General features: G+C 37.5%; 2 protein-coding genes across 3 annotated transcripts in view; one reads left to right on the top strand and one right to left on the bottom strand.

The window, feature by feature from the left end:
• Nucleotides 1–17901, bottom strand: part of LOC145469856 (dnaJ homolog subfamily C member 4-like) — a 49854-nt gene that overhangs the window by 17445 nt on the left and 14508 nt on the right. The window lies entirely within an intron of this gene.
• Nucleotides 1–17901, top strand: part of LOC145469851 (uncharacterized) — a 29485-nt gene that overhangs the window by 8894 nt on the left and 2690 nt on the right. The window contains exons 13-28 of the mRNA XM_081453658.1: nt 1667–1714; nt 3104–3163; nt 3723–3770; nt 4209–4256; nt 4711–4764; nt 5599–5701; nt 6656–6717; nt 7380–7472; nt 7970–7997; nt 8486–8548; nt 9020–9119; nt 9216–9309; nt 9419–9605; nt 10247–10311; nt 10983–11086; nt 17273–17301. Of these exons, the coding sequence (XP_081309784.1) occupies nt 1667–1714; nt 3104–3163; nt 3723–3770; nt 4209–4256; nt 4711–4764; nt 5599–5701; nt 6656–6717; nt 7380–7472; nt 7970–7997; nt 8486–8548; nt 9020–9119; nt 9216–9309; nt 9419–9605; nt 10247–10311; nt 10983–11086; nt 17273–17301 (1186 nt within the window). The remainder of the gene's footprint in view (nt 1–1666; nt 1715–3103; nt 3164–3722; nt 3771–4208; nt 4257–4710; nt 4765–5598; nt 5702–6655; nt 6718–7379; nt 7473–7969; nt 7998–8485; nt 8549–9019; nt 9120–9215; nt 9310–9418; nt 9606–10246; nt 10312–10982; nt 11087–17272; nt 17302–17901) is intronic.

A 17901-nucleotide genomic window follows, 5' to 3' on the forward strand; every position in this document is an offset into this window, starting at 1 on the left:
AAAAATCATATTGAAAGATCTTTGCTTCTAAAACATTCAACATAAGAAAAGAAGTCAATCTGTCCTTTTGCTTTGCTTTATTGATTCTCTCATAGTAATTCTCTCATATCGGAAAACTTCCAAATGGCTGACTGTGTTTGAAATCACCCTATAATGCATTGTAAACCCTTGATCATTGACTACGTCATGTAGGCCTAAGGATTGTTCTCTTGTAATGCACAGATCCTTTATACTAGTATCTGATTCAAAAGAAACTTTATTAAGTAGAAACCCTTCAAAAAGCACTTACTATTAAATTTTATCATAGATCCTAATAAACTGCGTTATTTTCATTGGTACCCTGATGCATTTTTTCTTTCTCTAGCTATCAATTTAGTGGCCCCTTTCCTGAAAAATTGGCCCCTAAAAAGATCTTCAGGGGCCACTTTAGCCCTCAAGTAAAATTTTCTGGCTGAAACACTGATTACTGTGTCATTTTGCTTTAAACTGATGCAAAATGTCAATAAGTTGTTCTTAACTGTATTCAAACCGTTACCATGCTACATGTATGAGGTTTTTTGGTTAAGTTTATTTTTGCCTTTATTGCTCAAATGTTTAGTGGACACCATCTTAATAATGAGCAGTTCAATGGCTCTGGAACCCTCTCCCCCCCCCCTCCCCATCCCCTTTACTCAACCAAGCAGTACAGATGGTTGACTCGAATGTGCTACATACATGCACACATACCTATTTTGCATCCACTACTCATCCAGACACAGGTTGTGATTAAATTAGATGTGTTGGATCCATGGACAACCATGCCACTGTGTCATTTATTTAATGTCAACAGATGTTACAAAGATTCAAAAACTAAATTCACCAAAGCCAGACATGAAAACCCCTAAAGACCAGCAGGTGAAAAAAATAGGGGAACATGTGCCCCTGACCAAGGCAGTGGTGCCACCCTTCGTGTTTTATGGTATCCCAATAAAATGTAGTGTACACAAATATAGTAAATTATGGCGATGTGATTACAGTCAAACCAAGTGAAGCGTACCCCTCAAGATTACATTAATGAATTGATTATTTGAATATTGAACCTGCTAGTCATTTCAAGAATGCAATAATGAATTGATTATTTGAATATTGAACTTGCTAGTCATTTAAAAAATCAATATTTAATTGATTTTTTTTGGCACATTAAACCCGTTAGCCATATTCTTGGGATGACTACTGAGTTCAATTTTCCAATAATCAGTTCAAAATTGCATTCTTGAAACGACTAGTGAGTTCAGTATTCAAATAATCAATTCATCGATGTAATCTTAAGGGGTACGCTTCACTTGGTTTGACTGTAAATGACAGCATTAAAGAAATATAAACAATCGGAAAGTAACTTCTGTGTATGACAAAGAAAACTTACTTTACAACTGTACACGGTGAAGGCTGACTGTAGAATGTCTCACTCTGCTAACAGGAACTAATTATTTCAAACTCTAATCCTGCTAAACACTGCACACCTCAAACTGGCCCCCAACCCTCTGCTCCATGCTGGTAAAATAGTAATTTATGCTAATTTGGGATTATCACAAATTACATTAATTTTTACAGGTGTCATAAAAAATTGTAGTTAATCAAATCAGGTGCAGAGTTTTTCATGTTACTGATGTGATGTTTCTGTGTTAAGGATGAGAACGGTACTACAGATCCTGAAGTAAAGGATATTCTTAATGAAGTACGTACATGTAAGGCACTGCATAGAATTCTAAATAACTATCACTGACAGTATCTGGTCACCTCACCACCAGGGAATTTTGCCACCAACAAACTCACCACCAAGAGAAGTCTCCTTGCCACCAAACACCAAGAGAAAGTTAAACTACATGTAGAGTAAACTAATCGACGTACATTAGGTAGTCGAGCGAGTACAATATCAACCGACTTGTAAGTTTGTTAGCTTGTCTGTTTGCAAATTTCAGTGTCAACATATTGTTGGTGACGTGATACAAGATGTGCTCCGTTGTCTAGTGAGAAACCATGCCTTTCTAGAATTCAACTACATGTGCTGTATATATCTTTGAGAACTGACTGTGCTGTTATTGCTCAGTTGCTTCGCTGTTGCGTTTGCATTTAAGCTTACGTGAGCGTTGCTTCAGCTAAACTATCAAACAACTTCAACCTTACATGGGCTGTGTAAGTTATGCAACTAAACAAAGTAGAGCAAATTTCAGTTCAGTGTTATTAGATCGTTAGTAATTTGGTGGCAAGGAGACTTCGCTTGGTGGCAAGTTTGTTGGTGGCGAGACTTCCTGGTGGCGAGGTGACCAGTAACCATTATCACACATCTTACAGTGCGTTTACTGAAACCGGGGCCACCTAGCAGGACTCAAACAATACATTCCAACATTTTCAAATCCAGCCAATCTAGTGTCTGGTACAAAACAATGAAATCTCAACTTGAAGTTGAGCTGAAGTGAGGGTTATTATTACTTTTTTGTTTGAAAAAATAAAAAAAAAATTGGAAAAGTGTGACATGGAAAAAAAGGTCTCTTATAAAGTATCCTTATGTTAATTAGTAAGGGATGTTTATCCCAGTTTATCCCAAATTTTTCAGATTTGAAAGAAATGTAACTCAAGCCAATAATTCAACAGTACAGATGTAGAAAAAGCGGGTGTATAATTAAGATGAATGTATAATTAAGATGAATGTATAGGTGATGAATAATGCTCTGAGGGGAGCAGGGTCGTGCAGTAGTTAGAACAGTCACTACACACTAATGTGGCCCAGGTTCGAATCCTATACCTGGTGTCATGAGTGGATTTGTGGTCAGTTCAAGCCTTGCCCTGAGGATTTTTCTATGGGTTCTCTACTTTTCCTCCCTCTACAAAAACAATCACTTGAAAATTCCAGTTTGATCTTGGAACAGTGGATGAACAAGCCCTCCGTGGGATGCGACAATGCAAATTCCTAGATATATTTTATTTTCAAAGTACATGTAACCCACTCTTTGGGACTTTAAACACAGTCACAACAAGTGGATAATGGTACAGAAGTTGGTGCTACGTATGTTTAATAAAAGCGTTTATTGAATTTTTTAAATTCTGTTGTTTTGGTTTTCCAAAGACAGACCCAACTACCACCAATGAAAAAGAAGAAAAAGACACAGCAACGTCAACTAGGAAGGTGAAGGAAGACGGTTACTTTTTGAAAAAAGAAACATAAATTATCAGACTGAGTATTATTTATATGTTATGTTGTGTACGTTCAGATTTCCTTTATGAGCTGGAGTAACAATGAAAACAGCCATATACCATATTTATATGTTTATCAAATTACCATTTTCCTCAAAACATCGTACTGTCCTTAAAAAAGTACCACTTTCCTTAAAACCCACCACCCTCTAGGGGGAGGGTGCAGGGGTGCACCCTCCCCCCTCCCTCCCCCCCCCCCCCCACAAGATAAGGCCTTCTTCTTCATATTCGCTTTTAAAATGTGTTTACCATACCAATCAGTTATGCCATTCCTTAGTGGTGCACCCCTCCTAAGAAAAGTCCTGGATCTGCCCCTGACTCTCCTTTAATAGTAGAAAGCTACACAGTCTGTGAAAAAAAACTATGTGAGATCAAATGTCTAACTCATTAAATGCTAATTAATTCAGCACCATTAAAAGCAGAGAACAAATTGGAGATGAGTTGAATTCTTTTGTAAAGTTATTTTAATTAGTTCCTTCTTCTTATACCAGGCATCCAATTCAGTGTCGAAGAAAAAGCCATCATCAGATGATAAAAAAGTAAGCAGATACAAATAAAATATATTATTTTGACTTCTCAGTTTCATTTTCTGGTGGGAGCAAGCAGTCCAAATGAACACACAGACTGAGCCAACGAGAAATCACTAAGTAAACATTTTAATAGAATTACATCTACATGCATTGTAATAATTATTGTAATTGTACTGTACTCTAGGTAGCATGTCGCAAGAAGTGTAAACTTTCTATTGTTTTTTTTGAGGGGGATGCGTGTTAATTATTTATCCTATTTTTAGTGTACTTGTGTTATTTTCTATAGTGACTGTGTCTGTTTTGCATGATAAATAAATAAATAAATAAATAAATTTATATTATTTATATAAATTTATATAAATTTAAATATAAAGCAGAGAACAAATTGGATATTGAGTTGAATTCTTTAGTAAAGTTATTTTAATTAGTTCCTTCTTCTTATACCAGGCATCCAATTCAGTGTCGAAGAAAAAGCCATCATCAGATGATAAAAAAGTAAGCAGATACAAATAAAATATATTATTTTGACTTCTCAGTTTCATTTTCTGGTGGGAGCAAGCAGTCCAAATGAACACACAGACTGAGCCAACGAGAAATCACTAAGTAAACATTTTAATAGAATTACATCTACATGCATTGTAATAATTATTGTAATTGTACTGTACTCTAGGTAGCATGTCGCAAGAAGTGTAAGCTTTCTATTGTTTGTTTTTTTTTTGGGGGGGGGGTGTTAATTATTTATCTGATTTTTAGTGTACTTGTGTTATTTTCTATAGTGACTGTGTCTGTTTTGCATGATAAATAAATAAATAAATAAATAAGTAAATAAATAAATTTATATTATTTATATAAATTTATATAAATTTAAATATAAAGCAGAGAACAAATTGGATATTGAGTTGAATTCTTTAGTGAAGTTATTTTAATTAGTTCCTTCTTCTTATACCAGGCATCCAAACCATTAGAGAAACCACAAAAAAAGACCACACCTGAGGCTATAAATGTAAGCAGAACTCCTTGCTACTATATGTAGAAAACTACATAAGATCAACTATGTAACTCATTTCCACTAATATTTGGCTGCATGTACTTCCCTCTCATACCAGACATCCAATTCAGGGTTGAAGAAACAACCTTCATCAGATGATAAAAACTGTGTGAGATACAAATAAAATATATTATTTTGACTTCTCAGTTTCATTTTCTGGTGAGAGCAAGCAGTCCAAATGAACACACAGACTGAGCCAATGAGAAATCACTAAGTAGACATTTTAATAGAATTACATCTACATGCATTGTAATGTTGTAATTCTACTGTACGCTAGGTAGCATGTCGCAAGAAGTGTAAGCTTTCTATTTTTTTTGTGTGTGTGTTAATTATTTATCTTATTTTTAGTGTACTTGTGTTATTTTTTTATAGTGACTGTGTCTGTTTTGCACGATAAATAAAGAAATAAAGAAATAAAGAAATGTATATGTACATATGTACATAAATACATACATAAATAAATATTAAATAAATAAATGAATAAGTAAATAAATAAATAAAATATACGTGGACCTACTTTGTATTCATTCAGACGTATAATTATGAAGGAGACCTGTGGGAAAGCTGCTTCTAGTACTTTAGGCAGTCGCTATGTCATTATTTAAATCCATTCTACTATCAAAGGAAACTTCCTGACTTTGTATCTAGCAGAGTCTGAAAATGAATGCAAAGTTGAATCCAAAGCGAGTAAAGTACTGTGAGTTCTTAATTTAACAGGCAGAGTGAAGCACGTGTAGTAAATCTGGTGAACTTGTGGCTAATAATTGTGGTTGATTTTTTCTCACCTAGGACAATAATCGAGTCTGTCTTACCTTGCGTGATGGAGTCTTCTTGTTGATTGTGAAGGCTGAGCCACATGACGAAGAAAAAGACAAAGATTTTAAGCTGACTTGTAAGTGGAATGTATACAACATGAAAAAAAAAAAACAGTGGTTAGTAGGTCAGCAAATTTTTGCCCGGGATTTACCAACAATATACAAAATGTACTGGAAGCTGATAGAAGTTTTTTCCCGGGAAATATCTGGAACGTCAAACATAATTTGGAAAAAAAAACTGCCCCTAAGGTTGTCTCAGTTCTGGTTTCCTCTGATATCAAGTCATTGGCTAGATGTCACCAGATCTCTGGCTGAATTTGGTTACCACTCATAACTTATCGGTATTCTTCAGCAGCATATCAAGCTCAGTTGGTGATGCCATGGATATTTTTGCTTGAGTGCATCTCACCAAAATACAAACTGTGGCTCAACCATACTCCTCCAATATGCCATGGAAGCATATAGAGTTCTGCACTAGTGAGGTTCAATAAGGTGTCATTTCTGTTTGTATATAGCACATTCATTTTTTTCATTTTCTGATATGGTATTAAACTGTTTACAGTTATTTCATTTAATGTTCTTGTTATTAATAACTGTAAATATTAATATTTTAGTTTTGTTCAACTGAGTGGCTGATGAAGTTCGGTTGAGTCGCATGAAATAGTCCATTTTTTAAAAAAAATTATTGTGCTCTGATCACTAACTACTTATTAACCAAGAGTGAGGTCGTTACAGGAAAATCTCAGACCAAGACCTTGCCATATTGACCGAGCAGTAGCAAGGTCAATACGGCAAGGCCGCAGTTTGAGATTTTCCCATAAAGACCAAACGTTCGAGGTCAATAAGTACACTGTAGTTTATTATATGGCTTTTTGCTTGGTTTTTGTAGGCCCATAATCAGCAGTGGGCATTACAGGAGAATAATACCCTAATATTAGCCACCCAGAACGCACGTTATATCGGCTACAAACGCAAGTCATAATAAAGAAAATTATTGTATATTTTATTAATAATACTTTGTTATGTTATAGTGAATGTTGAAATGAAAGGACATCATGGATACCTCTCAGCATCTGACTGGCCCCTTTATCCGGTAATAATAATAGAACTCACTGTGAGATGCATAAGCTTGAGAGACAAGTCAGAATGATTCTGGGTGCTGTCCACTATGTAGACAGCTGAAAAAACCACATCAATCAATGCACAGTGAGCAAACTGTACAACCACACAACATGAAGGCTATTTAACTTTAATGAGATCACATTAATTTTGTACTATTGTTTTATGTTATACAGCATGAATATTTTGAAGAGCCCTGCACCAGTTCCTATTCATCCATGACTCACTTGATGTAGAAATCCATGTTGCATGACATATTTTCACATCGGAGCATTGACTTTCTAAGTCCATCTTGGAGTAGAGAAAACTGAAGGCAGAAATTACGTAAAAAATGGGAAAAGTTGCTCTAGTGCATATGTTGTAATCTGACACTACTAACAAGATTTCATTAACTGCAAATTCTTGTGGGTTAAATTTGTATAAACCAATCTGATTTGCATTTTCTTTTTTGTCCTTGTATGATAATGATACATAGAGCAATCAGATACAAACTGGATAGAGAAAATTTTGCACCGAAAACAAATTAACTGTGATAATTCTGCATCTCACAAAAACAATTTTAATTTTGGAAATCTCCTTTGAATGAATGAGATTGTCCTCATACAATATTTTATCATTTGTTTGTTTCCATTTTAGTTTTATGGTTGTATGTCACTGCTGTATGTGTTCTATGGGATTGTATGGCTCATTGTATCTGCCTGCCAATGGAGAGATTTACTTAGGATACAGGTACATCGACATCTGTAGCCATTCGTCTTGCGTGAAACAATTTGATATTAGCACAATAAATTATGCTATATTGTTGATATTCACATTTTGTGCAATACTAGGTGCTGTATTCTTACCCGGTGCTGTGAGAGGTACTATGGCTTGACCCTGGATCATGTGGTCTGGGCTCTGGCCAGGGACATTGTGTTGTGTCCTTGGGCAAGACACTTTACTCTCACAGTGACTTCCTCCCTCCAGGTGTATAAGTGGGTACTGGTGACTACTTGGGGCAACTTGACAGAATGCTTGAAATTAACCTGCAATGGACCAGTGTCTTTCGTGCAAGAGCTATGAGCTTCTTGCACTTAAGAGACTTGTCATTTTTGTACTCACACACTCACACACTTTTTTGTTGCACACACTATCAACAGTTGTTATCCAGTAGTCAATGTTAATAGACTACTGCATGTACATGTACATGTAATATTAAATGCATTGTTTTGTCGTCGTTTTTTCAGTTCTGGATTGGAGGGGTGATTGCTTTGGGTGAGTACTTTCTTGCCAACAATGAAGAAGTTATACAATGACATGTATTTCTTTACAGGCTGGTTTTCACTAGTTATGGAGTCGTTGTCAGAGTCATAATCAGAGACGCAGATTGAAATGATCTAGTGAAAATCATACCAAGGAGTCAGAAACAGAATACCATTTTTGCTTGTGACTCTGTCACTTATGTAATTGAAATCCGCATTGTTGGAAACAGAAGTAAAAGAATAAACCAATCACAATGCTTGATTCGGGCCTTGTGATTGGTTGGTTCTTTCCCTTCTGCTTCCAACTCAGACAATCTAGTTTACACTGGATTATAAGCACTCTTATGTCGCTGACTGCAACCCTGACTTCGTCGCTAGTGAAAACCCATCCTACATGTAGCTGGTTGTAAAATGGCCGGCCATTCAAAGTGAACGTTTTATAAGCAATATTTCATAGAAACGAGTATTTCTAATTTCCCAACAATATGTTGTTTCATGTAGGTATGTTGGAGAAAGCTGTCTTTTTCTCAGAGTACAACAACATCAACATAACTGGAGAAACAAGTAAGTCAAGATGAATGCAGCTGCAAAATCTGATATCCACTGTGTTGGTCGATAGTTTGAGTATGATAACATTGGAAGTTGTTTGAAATGTATGGAGAAAAGAAAAAGACAGTAAAAAAAGTTAACGTTTCCTCTGTGCATATTCAAATAACTTCCTTTATTTTCCTCTTTCCTCTGTGTTTTGACCCAGATGTTTAGGATCTTTGCTCAGGACTTTGTTCTCGTGTTGTGATTTTGAGCAAGGGCACTTTAATGGTGTTGGTGAATTTTAGAGAGTGCAACTGGGACCTAAACCAATAATAAGGTGTTTGGCCCCTATGCATCTCATATCCTAGAACCAAGACAATTGGATTTTGAATCAGACAATTTACTACAAATTCATGCCATCTTGTCATGGAAGTCGCCCACCCCTAGTTACATTGTGTATTCACTGGAAAATAATCCTTGAAATTCTCTTCCTGTGCTTTGCAGATCCTGGTCTAACAGTTTTTGCCCAGCTTGTGTCCTGTGTTAAAAGAACACTTGCTCGTATCTTGGTCATTATTGTCAGCATGGGGTTTGGCATTGTCAAGTGAGTAATATTTTCTAGATTCGTTCCCTCCATCAACGCTTTTGTTTACCTTTGTCAGCAGTCACTTGACTCCTGTTTTATTTTTCTTTATTGTAGACCCCGACTGGGTACAACTCTTCATCGAGTGTTGGGAGTTGGAGCCTTGTATTTTATTCTTGCAACTATCGAGGGATCCTTCAGATCGCTTCATGTAAGTCTTTCTAGTGCAAAGGTTTGAACAGTGAGCTAAGCTTATTGCTATGGTCATATGATATTAAGTTAATATTCAGCTAATATTTATTTCTTTGTGTCATTTGCAGCCCAAATCTGATCCTGGTAGACAGCAGCTGATTGTCAGTATCCCACTTGCTGTTCTGGAGGTTTCTATCTGCTGGTGGATCTTCATGTCCCTGGTTCAGACCACGAGAACCCTTCGCATCAGACGTGACCTGGTGAAACTTTCGCTCTACCGACACTTCACCAACACCCTCATCTTTGCAGTATTGGGTAAGCCTGGTTTTGGCTTGTCATTGTGTAGATGATAGTAGTCCTCACTCACTTTAATAAGCCTGTTTGCACCACTTACATGTAGGGCCCCAGGGGTTTCTCAAATTAAACAAGTTTTAACCAGGTGGCCTGATCGACCCTTAGCCTATCCGCCAACCTGGAGGGCCAGGAGCTGTTCTTTGTCAGTCCTCTCTGCTCGAACAATCCGGCATGGTTTTACTTACCTGGCGATAAAGCACCATCTCCCATACCGTAGAATTCCGAAAGCAGCCCCTCTCCACCCACCCCCTCCGCCCCGAAAGTAACAGCTCCCCGAAAGCAACTTTAATTTTATTAGTGAGCACCTATTAGTGAGCCATATCTGAAGCGACTGTGAATTACCGTACGAACGTAACCAAAAGTAACCATCTGAAAGTAACGGCTACCCGAAAGTAACAGGGAGCGTTACTGTCAGAATTCGATGCTAGCTCTTAGAATCAGTAAGACCTTTAAAATAAGTGACGTTACCTGGGTGGAGAGAGAATTTTATTCTCAAAACAACTTATAAATTTTTCTTGCTCTTTTTCATACTCGATTCATTCGTGCACTCGTTGATTTAGTGTAAAATAATTCAATTTGCCTGTATGTTGTTTAATTTATAGCATCTGTGGCATATATGATTTGGTCCATCAAGACTCACAGATTTGCCAAGAATGGTTGCATTACAGTAAGTGTGCTACAGTGCTGTTAGTAATAATACGGTCAAATAGTGTCATGCGTATTATTTTGTACATGTAGCAGTTCATTTTGTTAGCAATGCAAGCTAACTGACTGTGCTCTTGGAAAGGGATTGAGGAGGGCCTTACTCATTTCTAATTTTCAAGCGTCCGAAATATTTACAGTGCAGTATAAAACTTTTAAATAGCTCCAAAGTGGCTAGTTTTCTTTATGGAGCGAGCTCTAGTTCAGACACTGCGTAAGATACGTTACAGCTTGACCGAATTTTTCTTATTTCCCTGTCGTTGTAACTGTAAAACCTTAAGGGTGCAGCCGTATAGCTATCATTTTTACAGATTTTGTTTCAGTCCGGAGCGTGTTTTGCAGCTGTAAATTTACGTTAGCTATCTTTTAGCAAAGTGTCCGAAATTTTTGTCCGAAATTTGTCCAAAGCGGAAATACAAGTGTCCGAAATTTGTCCGAAGCGGAAATACAAGTGTCCGAAAATAAAACGGGCGAAATTTTTGGCAGGTAATTTATTATTACTGTTTCGCACTGACCATGAATTTGTGCGGTTTCATCTCTATAGAGTAGGTTTAGGCAGAAAACAATGACCACTAAAAAACTTCCCAACAGCATCGTGAATATTTCCACGGAATAATTTCTTTGCATTTCCCACAGAATTGGTCTGAATTGTGGCTGGATGAAGCTTTCTGGCAGTTCTTGTTCTCTATTGTCCTGCTTGTGATTATGGTTTTGTGGCGACCCACTGCGAACAACCAGAGGTAAGTGGGTGGCATACGATGCCATGGAGAATTCCTGTGCCTACGAGACCTCATAATGGTAATAAAGAAACGTATGTTTACCCAGGCTAGATGGCAGAGAGCTTAAGCAATGTCGACGGCAACCCCGAGGACAACTCGTTGTAAAAAATTAAGACCGAGTTTACCAGAGGACCAGGCAGGGGTGATACATGCCATCTCTCCTTTTTGGATGAAACTTTGCCAGATTGAAGGTACTACCCAACAACTCTAAAAGACAAAGTGGGCCGGCCTTGTGATTTTTCCCTTAGGAGTTAGACCAACCCCCCTGGTTTTTGCCCAAAATCCCAAAAATGTCACTAAAATAAGCATCAAATTTAAACACCGCTCCTGTTTACAGAATGCATTGAATTTTATTGGTATTTCACACAAATAAAGATTGGACCTATCTTAGTTCACACCAGGAATTTCAAGACATTTGAAGTGACAGGTGTCAATCAAGGAATGTCATTTTCTACCCATGTCACGCAACATTTAGCTATAAGGCAAATTAGCTCAAGTTCTGACTCAAATATTGCTTAAGTCCAACTTTCTAAATCAAAACTAATTTCATCACGGTTTAGAGTCACCCTTGACCTGATGAAATCAAGAATAAAATTTTTGGCATCTGTTATTTTTTGGTGATAAAAGTTGTTCAAACAACATGACAAAAGGCTAGTTTTAACAAAGAGACAAGGGCGAAATCTAAAAATATTAGATATTATAGAATCAGTTTATCAAAGTTATTTCTATGTTAATGTCATTAACAAAGTCTTTAAATATTATTTAGGGCAGTGGAAGCTCAATGAATGCAAAACTCTTTGCAATATCCCATAACCCTTGGACGTACAAGGGGGGGGGGGGTTAGGTATAGATGTCATCCCCCCAGTAAGGTATTTTCAAAATTTTGAGAAGACGATTTACTCTAAGGGGCTGAAACTTTCAGTAGCTGTTCATTCATCCTTCGCGGATATTTTGATATGTCAATTGTGTGTCCATCATTTTTTATGTTTCCATAGCAACCACTAGTTTCATGTAGGTTTGGCCAAAAATCAACTTTTTTTGACCTAATTCTGTATTTTTTCCCAGTTTTCTTCATCAAATTCCAGCAATTCACCAATATGTACATTTCATAAGCATTTTGGCTTGATTTTGTATCAATTTCCGTTATTTCTTGACTTTTTAAGAAAAAAGTAAAATCCAAGATGGCGGATCCACGATGCGGGTCAAATGACGTCATTTGACATTATGGCATCACAGCCATTGAATATGGTATCGTTTTGTAGAACAAGCTCAGGGCTATCTAATCAATGTAAGTTTAGTACGCTGTGCGTTAACAGAACAAAAACCAGTGGGGGTTCCTTCCATTTCCCCTTTATACCACAGTGGGGGTACGAGTTAGCTTGTACGCCCAAGGGTTAAATAACAGTGCAAAACACCTAAATTCTATCCGTACAATCTAAATATGGGAATGAACAGCCGTGATGTTTGAATTCTAAAACATTGACCAGTTAGATGAGAGTTTTTCTCGGCATATCTTGCTTTTTAGATTACTCTTGAAATCCTGCTCAATCATCACAGGTCAAATACTTGATCTTGCAATTGATTAGTGTCAACTCTTACTTTACACTCGGCATACAAACTCATCAATCCTGATAAGTATTCTTTGCTGAAATTATTGTTTGCTCTCGTTCCGAGTTCAAAAAAACCCTTGAAATTTTCATTTTGCTGCATCAGGCATGCAAGTGAATCTTGGTAAACACGTACATTTGTATATAATACTTGAACTGTGAGATTGAGCTTTAGCTAGCTTTTATGAAAATGCGTTTTTCTTCTGAAAGTTCCCATGCTGAATTAAGATGTTAGCACAAAACATTGTAAATAATCGCATGTCTGCGAGTAAGAAGATATGTGAAAAAAATTGCAATTCTGAAGAAAAATTGAGCCTCGAGAAGATCTAGTAGCTGAAATTATCCGCTAAAACCTAGGGTCCAAGCGAGCACGCATGACAACATACACGGCACCAGTGCCTTAGGTTTAGCAAGGTTTGGCCCGGTTGAACTTTTTAAAGTTTTCTAGACACTCAAGAAGCTTGGTTGGCTCTTGGCCATCGTTTTCGTTTCTGCTCAGTAACCTCCTGTGTATATCCATAGCTCCATAGCCCTGTGAAATAACTGATTTGTTTTTTTTTTCTGGTCACAAGACTGTATTACATATCCTACATGGTGGATGGTAAAGTAGCTGGGAAGTAGTACTGTCTTCGTACTGCAAGCCTGGTCAAAATCTCTTCTGCTTCATCTTGAGACGGACTCAGATCAGCCTGGTGTATAGCTAGTCGGCCGCTTCTGTACATTACAGACAACATGCTGAAGTACTTGACTATTTGGTCTGCAGCAAGCTACTCTTCTTTGCTGGACATTTTCCTGCCACTACTGTCTTGCACAGTCTCATCTTACTGCACTCATTCACTACACTTTCGTCCTGTCCCCTCACCTTTCAAGAATGTTCTTTTCGGATATGTGTTCACTTTCTCAGAAAAGCGGGTTCCTTTTCGTGATGTTTTCAGACCCATTCCTTTGAGATTTCTCATGTGGATCATGATCACTAAAGCACGTTTGGGATTTCAACCCATCTTATCTTGATGCTGTCTATGCCGTTTCTCTCTCTAACTTCTTTAGGTGTTTACCCGCATCCATGTATCTCTGCAGAATGCAAAAGATTGGTATGCTTTTGTGAATCCCTCTTCAGGGTAGGAGGAATACACTCTTGTAGCTTTGACAACTTGGGACTCTCCTTCAATAGATTGCGAGGTCCTAGACCATATCTAATAGATGGGAATGATTTTGAAGCCCGGCAAACATCAAAGGAGCAAACAAAGATGCCAAGATTTGTGTTAGAAGGTCCACGACCGTGCAAAATCGTTTTTTGCGCCCATACACTATGCATGAATTACGTAACCAAAACATTTCTATTGGTCAGTTACTCGGTCAGTAGTATACAACAATTGTGTTTTGTGCACGGTCAAGACCAAAAAAGAGAACAAAAACATACAACAAAGAACTTTGTCGGGTTTCATAATAATCCCCTTCTATTAACTATGCCTAGACTGAGGCTGTTGGACCTGACACGTCAAATTCTTGGCTGTAAAAGTAGCAGTCTCTCTTGCAGTACATTTAAGGGCTGCTCTATGCATAAGTCTGTAGGCCCTTGAGGTCTTCCAAATCCATTCCTCATGTGCAGGTGTGAAGCGTTTACCAGGGCCCATATCATAAGTCTTCTACACTTTCAAACCTCTGAACTTGAAGCTAAAAAAATTTAGAGACAGGATCCCAGACATTGTGTGTTTCATGGTCTGGCCTGACTCTTGAGTCTTAACAATATTATTGATGCCTGACACCCTTCAACCCGCCATTGGATATCACTAGCACTTTTAATGTCGTGGCCTTCATTTATGTCACAACGCACATGGCTCTGGCAATTCATCTGTCACAGAGGTCCTTTCCAGCCTGTGGATCACTGAAATCATATCGGACGATCTTAGTGCCTGTGCACTCTCTAAGGCTGGCAAGTGAGTGGATCAGATGAGAACAAAGGTAACATCTGGTATTGTCGAGCTTTTCTTTCCAAAAAGTTACAATTGAGCAAAACATCGAAGCCATTCTTATCATTGGAGTGTGCACATCTATAAGTAGAGATGGAAATCCGTTGCGCAGTGGTAATAAATGATAAATAACAACAATAAATATAAATAAATATGATAAATAATAATAACAACAACAAACTATTAATTATCACTTGGTGATATTATTTGCTGCTGATCAAGGTCTTTGGTTTTTGTTCCCATGCTTTCAAAATTATATGCACAATGTTTATCTTTATACTAATTAAGATTTACTTGCCTACCTGATGCAGCAAAGTAAAAAAAAAAAAATCATAGATTTTTTTAACTCGATTCGCATGAAATGAATATTCATTGGGTGAGCTCAAGAGTTAATAAATGAGGGCAAACAATACTGTCAGCAAAGAATACTTCTCAGGATTGATGAGTTTGTATGCCGAGTGTAAAGTAAGAGTTGACAATAATCAATTGCAACATCAAGCATGTGACCCGCCCGTGATGATCGAGCAGGGCTTCAAAGGTAATCTAACAAGTCAATGTTTTAGAATTTAAATATCATGGCCCTTTATTCCCATATTTAAATTGTTCAAATAGAATTGAGGTGTTTTGCACTGATATTTTAACCCTCGGATGTACAAGCTAACTAGCACCCCCACCGGCCGTGGTAGAAGGGGGAAATGGGTGGAACCTTCTTGGGTTTGCGCTCTGTTTAGGCACAGCGAAATAAATTTACATTGATTAGATAGCCCTGAGCTTGTTCTACAAAATGATACCATAATTGTTGGTTCTGACGTCATATGATGCCAAATGACGTCATTTGACCCGTCATCTTGGATCCGCCATCTTGGATTTTACTTTTTTCTTAAAAAGTCAAGAAATAACGGAAATTGATACAAAATCAAGCCAAAATGCTTATGAAATGTACATATTGGTGAATTGCTGGAATTTGATGAAGAAAACTGGGAAAAAATACAGAATTAGGTCAAAAAAAGTTGATTTTTGGCCAAACCTACATGAAACTAGTGGTTGCTATGGAAACATAAAAAATGATGGACACACAATTGACATATCAAAATATCCACGAAGGATGAATGAACAGCTACTGAAAGTTTCAGCCCCTTAGAGTAAATCGTCTTCTCAAAATTTTGAAAATACCTTACTGGGGGGATGACATCTATCCCTAACCCCCCCCCCCCCTTGTATGTCCAAGGGTTATGGGATATTGCAAAGAGTTTTGCATTCATTGAGCTTCCACTGCCCTAAATAATATTTAAAGACTTTGTTAATGACATTAACATAGAAATAACTTTGATAAACTGATTCTATAATATCTAATATTTTTAGATTTCGCCCTTGTCTCTTTGTTAAAACTAGCCTTTTGTCATGTTGTTTGAACAACTTTTATCACCAAAAAATAACAGATGCCAAAAATTTTATTCTTGATTTCATCAGGCCAAGGGTGACTCTAAACCGTGATGAAATTAGTTTTGATTTAGAAAGTTGGACTTAAGCAATATTTGAGTCAGAACTTGAGCTAATTTGCCTTATAGCTAAATGTTGCGTGACATGGGTAGGAAATGACATAACTTGATTGGCACCTGTCAATTCAAATGACTTGAAATTCCTGGTGTGAACTAAGATAGGTCCAATCTTTATTTGTGTGAAATACCAATAAAATTCAATGTATTCTGTAAGCAGGAGCGGTGTTTAAATTTGATGCTTATTTTAGTGACATTTTTGGGATTTTGGGCAAAAAAACAGGGGGTTGGTCTAACTCCTAAGGGAAAAATCTCAAAGCCGACCCACTTTGTCTTTTAGAGTTGTTGGGTAGTACCTTCAATCTGGCAAAGTTTCATCCATAAAGGAGAGATGGCATGTATCACCCCTACCTGGTCCTCTGGTAAACTCGGTCTTAATTTATGTTATTTTTAAAGTCTTTCATTCTTTCGTTCGTTCGTTCGTTCGTTCGCTCGCTCGCTCGCTCGTTCGTTCGTTCGTTCGTTCGCTCGCTCGCTCGCTCGCTCGCTCCCTCGTTCCTTCGTTCCTTCGTTCGTTCGTCCGTCCGTCCGTTCGGTCGGTCATTCATTCATTCATTCGAATTTGCAATTGTCAGATCTGTTCAGTGCGTCTATTGGTCTCAGAACCTGATCAAGTTAAGTATGTAACGCCAGCGTTCATTTCCAACGGAAAATACGAAAAATTAACCGCAGTCGTTCGCGTTCACGTTCAAAGTACGCAGAACTATATATAGTCATTTCACGTTGTTGTTGTGCAGAGAACGGCAACGAAATGTACAATGATTTATAACGCACGCGCATTACACCTTTTTGTTTGGTGGCGTTCTCATTGCTGTTGCCGTCGTGGTTTGCTTAGCTCTCTAATCTGGTCGAAAGGTTATTTCTTTGCCCTATGCGGTCTCTTATTCCTTCCTTAGGGCTAGTGCTCAGAAGGAAATTCGCATGTTCTTTTCAGTTCTCCAAGTTACTATGGATTTAATTCTCTGATTTCCAGCTAATTTGACATTGTCTGTGCTTGAACTCCTCTGTGTCTAGGTACGCCTTTACGCCCATTGTCGACTTTGGTGAGTTTGACAAAACAGTGTTTTATTTACATCACCTTCACGAAGCTACTGCATGAGTGTTGATCAGAAGACTGACTACATCGATGGTTCTCTGACTGTGGGCAACAGAGCTGCTTGACAAGACTTTCTAATCTTCTTGCTGCTAATTGGCCTTCGGCTGCATGGCCCATGTTAATACAATCAGATGTGGGGAATAGATTTGTATTCAGTTAACATATATCTCTTATAAAACATTTTAGTGTGTAGCGTTGCTCTGTATGCAGTTTAGGGGTCTTGTGGTATTTTTCGAACTAATTTATAAATGATGATTATAAGTGCACAGAAATTACTACGTGTGAAAATGTTTAACTAGAGATTTGCAGAAGACCGAAGAGGAGCACACCCTGTTTAACCAGTTTCCCACAGTAACAAGACCGTGGGATATTTATGCATTTTGCGTACTATTGTACCCTACAGATTGGACCTGAATAATAGATACATCTACGACTAATTTACAACGATTTTCATCCCAGGAAGAATGGTCAAATACCAATGATGAAAAAAAAAATTACCTTCTTTAAAACCGAGCTATTAGATAATGGATTGAAATGAAACAGCTAG

The sequence above is a fragment of the Orbicella franksi genome, chromosome 15, assembly GCF_964199315.1.
Source record: "Orbicella franksi chromosome 15, jaOrbFran1.1, whole genome shotgun sequence".
Classification (NCBI taxonomy): domain Eukaryota; kingdom Metazoa; phylum Cnidaria; class Anthozoa; order Scleractinia; family Merulinidae; genus Orbicella; species Orbicella franksi.